This window comes from Triticum dicoccoides, chromosome 1A, assembly GCF_002162155.2.
Source record: "Triticum dicoccoides isolate Atlit2015 ecotype Zavitan chromosome 1A, WEW_v2.0, whole genome shotgun sequence".
NCBI lineage: Eukaryota > Viridiplantae > Streptophyta > Magnoliopsida > Poales > Poaceae > Triticum > Triticum dicoccoides.
The window spans coordinates 557,741,502-557,744,596 of record NC_041380.1 but is presented as its reverse complement, the minus strand read 5'-3'; the positions used below and the strand labels follow the sequence as shown (position 1 = coordinate 557,744,596).

The 3,095-nt window shown below is 60.8% G+C and overlaps 1 protein-coding gene across 1 annotated transcript; it reads left to right on the top strand.

Moving 5' to 3' along the window:
• Positions 1–917: 917 nt before the first annotated feature.
• LOC119355150 (mitogen-activated protein kinase kinase kinase 17-like) lies at positions 918–2,525 on the top strand. The gene has a single exon (XM_037621931.1). The coding sequence runs from the start codon at positions 918–920 to the stop codon at positions 2,523–2,525; it is 1,608 nt and encodes a 535-aa protein (XP_037477828.1).
• The last annotated feature ends 570 nt before the right edge of the window (positions 2,526–3,095 follow it).

Here is a 3,095-nt window from a genome sequence, read left to right as displayed (position 1 = left end):
CCTGGCACCAAATCTTACCACCTGAGGAGCAATCTTGATTGAAAGCTCATACTTCTCAACTCGGCCCGGCTATCAATCCTGAAATTTAGAATTATCCAAAAGCCATAGGCCACACCCGTTGTCTCTCGATAGGTAAAAAATGGATGGTGGCCAAAACAATGTGCGACGTCTCTGCAAAACAAAAAGAGCTATTGAAATGGGAGGAACAGAGCCACACACCCGAAAGGGAAAAAAGAGAGTCAAAGGGAAGTCGGAGTTTTGTCATGCGTTTAGGGTCATCGCACATGCGTCGAGAGAGAGAGAGAGAGGGAGGGGAGTCCAAAAAATAGGTAGCCCATATTGCTTATTTCATAATGTGCTTATTTTAGCCACTCCTGCTCTTTTAGGCTCACCCAAGAATTCACAGAGCTCCCTTCCCAAATCCACACGAGCAAATAGTCCCTTCCTTCCTATATTCTCTCGAAAGAAAAAAAAAAGAGTCCCACCCTTCCCGTTTGACTCTTTGACCCCGTTTTCCACTCGCGTTGCCGGCCGTTCCACGTGGCCGGTCAGCACATTCCTGAGGCGGGACCCACCACGAGAGGCCCACAGGTCAGGGCCCCGCCCCTCCCGGCACGAGTAAAACCCCGGCCCCGCGCGCCATGGCCGAAATCCTCACGTGCTTTTCCCGCCATCGACACCCAGCCCCGCACGCAAGATCTCGCGCCGAACCTGGCATTGGCACTCCCCCGCGCGCCATAAATACAAATCCTCCACCCGCCATCCCGCAACAGCAACACATTCGTATCCACGCATCGATCAGCGCGCGCGCGCGCACGCACGGACTTCGACAATCGTCGTCGGCTTCCGAGCGAGACCGACCGGCCCAATCTTCCAAGAAAACGCCGGGGGGGATGAGGGAGGAAGGGTTGGGGAGGATGGCGGAGGACGCGCCCGGCACCAGCGGCCGGCCGCGGCGGCTGAAGCGCGTCCGCACGCTCGGCCGCGGCGCGTCCGGCGCCGTCGTGTCGCTCTTCGCCGCCGGCGACGGCGACGGCGACGAGCTGCTCGCGGTCAAGTCGGCCGGGGCCGCCGACGCGCAGGCGCTGCTGCGGCGGGAGGGCGGCATCCTGGCCTCCCTCTGCTCGCCCTACGTGCTCCCCTGCCTCGGCTCCCGCGCCGCGGCCGGCGGGGAGTACCAGCTGTTTCTCGAGTTCGCGCCCGGCGGCTCGCTCGCGGACGAGGTGGAGCGGAACGGCGGCTGCCTCGAGGAAGGCGCCGTCCACGCCTACGCGGCCGACGTGGCCAGGGGCCTCGCGTACCTCCACGGGGAGTCCATGGTCCACGGCGACGTCAAGGGCCGGAACGTGGTCATCGGCGCCGACGGCTGGGCCAAGCTCGCGGACTTCGGGTGCGCCCGGAGCGTGGGCTCGGCGGGCCCGATAGGGGGCACGCCGGCGTTCATGGCGCCCGAGGTGGCGCGCGGGGAGGAGCAGGGCCCGGCCGCCGACGTCTGGGCCCTGGGCTGCACTGTCATCGAGATGGCCACCGGCCGCGCCCCCTGGAGCCACATGGACGACGTGTTCGCGGCGGTGCGCCTGATCGGGTACACGGACGCCGTGCCGGAGGCGCCCGAGCGGCTGTCGTCGGAGGCCAAGGACTTCCTTGACAAGTGCCTCAGGCGGTGCGCCGGCGAGCGGTGGACGGCGGAGCAGCTGCTGGAGCACCCGTTCCTGGCGTTCGCCGGCTGCGGTGCGGACGTCGAGTCGGCTGAGCTGAAGGGCAAGTGGGTTTCCCCCAAGAGCACATTGGACGCCGCAATGTGGGAATCCGACGCCGACGAGGATGAGAACGTGCCCGATGATGACACGGCCGAGAGGATGAGGGCATTGGCGGCCTTCTGCTCGGTCTTGCCTGACTGGGAGTCCGACGACGGCTGGATCGATGTACTGAGCTGCCAATCTGAGACGCCGGCCGAGCAGTCCTGCAGTGAAGCTCCCGATTCGCCGGCGGCCATGCCGGCTGAGGAGGCGAGGTCCGATGTATATATTTGGGATGATGACAGAGTAGAAGCAGAATTAGGAGTAGAAGAAGTTGGAGTCTTCGTTGGTGCTGCCGTGCCGGCGGCCGCGGCGCCGCCGGAAGAGACGGCCTACCATCACGGTGAAGGCTTCCGGGACGGAGGATCGTCGTTCGTACTGGAAGCAGAGTTTGACGCCGAGGCTTTCGACGCCGGCGGCGAGCTCGTTGTGCATAATGTAGGAGTAGCCGATGAAGCTTTAGAGAATCAGCAGCAGCAGGAGGGTGGAAATGTACATTCGCCGGATCCGATCGCTTGCGATCCTCCGGCTGTAGTTAGTGTGGATAGCTGTGACAGAGAAATACTACCAGTAAAGTCGTTGAAGATGCCAAATTTGCTCTATTTCTCGCTCCGCTTTCCTCTGTTCCTTCACCTTCCTTTCGCATTTTTACACGCCACGATCAGATCAGATCTCCCAACGTACATCACAAGATCACCTGGACTCGACACGACGTTGAGCAGATGAGCAGAACGTACCACAAACTTTATCTCGTAACTGCACCTGCCTTCCAGCATCTGTTGGAGTTGAGACCAATGTGCTGGTCGACCCACCGGAGCGAACGCATGAAAACGACGGCGTCTCATCCGTTTCCATTGCCGACAACTCAGAAGCCCAATTCAACCGCACCCCATCTACCCGATGGATGGATCGTGCACGCGTTGCTCAAACTGGAAGCGACGGCGAGCGAGAAAAGGGCCCCGTCGTTTGGATCCTTATCTGGGTTTCAAGACGCGTCTCGTAGGATCATGTGGACTTGTGCGGCGGCTATGCTATGGGCTATTTGGAATACCCGTAACAAGTATACTATTGAGGGGGTGTTTCCCTCGCATCCCGCTGACGTTATCTTCAAATGCATCGTTTTCTTGCAGCAATGGGCATCGCTGGGAAGACAACAGGACTCTGATCTCCACCGCCAAGCTATCTGTCGTCTCCATGCCGTCTACTCTGAGGCTCGAGCTCCGTCGCCTGCTCAACGGGGTGCCGCATAGGGATGGGCAACCCCCCTTTTTGGTCTTAGTACCTTCCGAGCCTGCG

Coding starts and splice junctions, on each gene's coding strand:
- LOC119355150 (XM_037621931.1), top strand. CDS start 918: ATGGCGGAGGACGCGCCCGGCACCAGCGGCCGGCCGCGGCGGCTGAAG.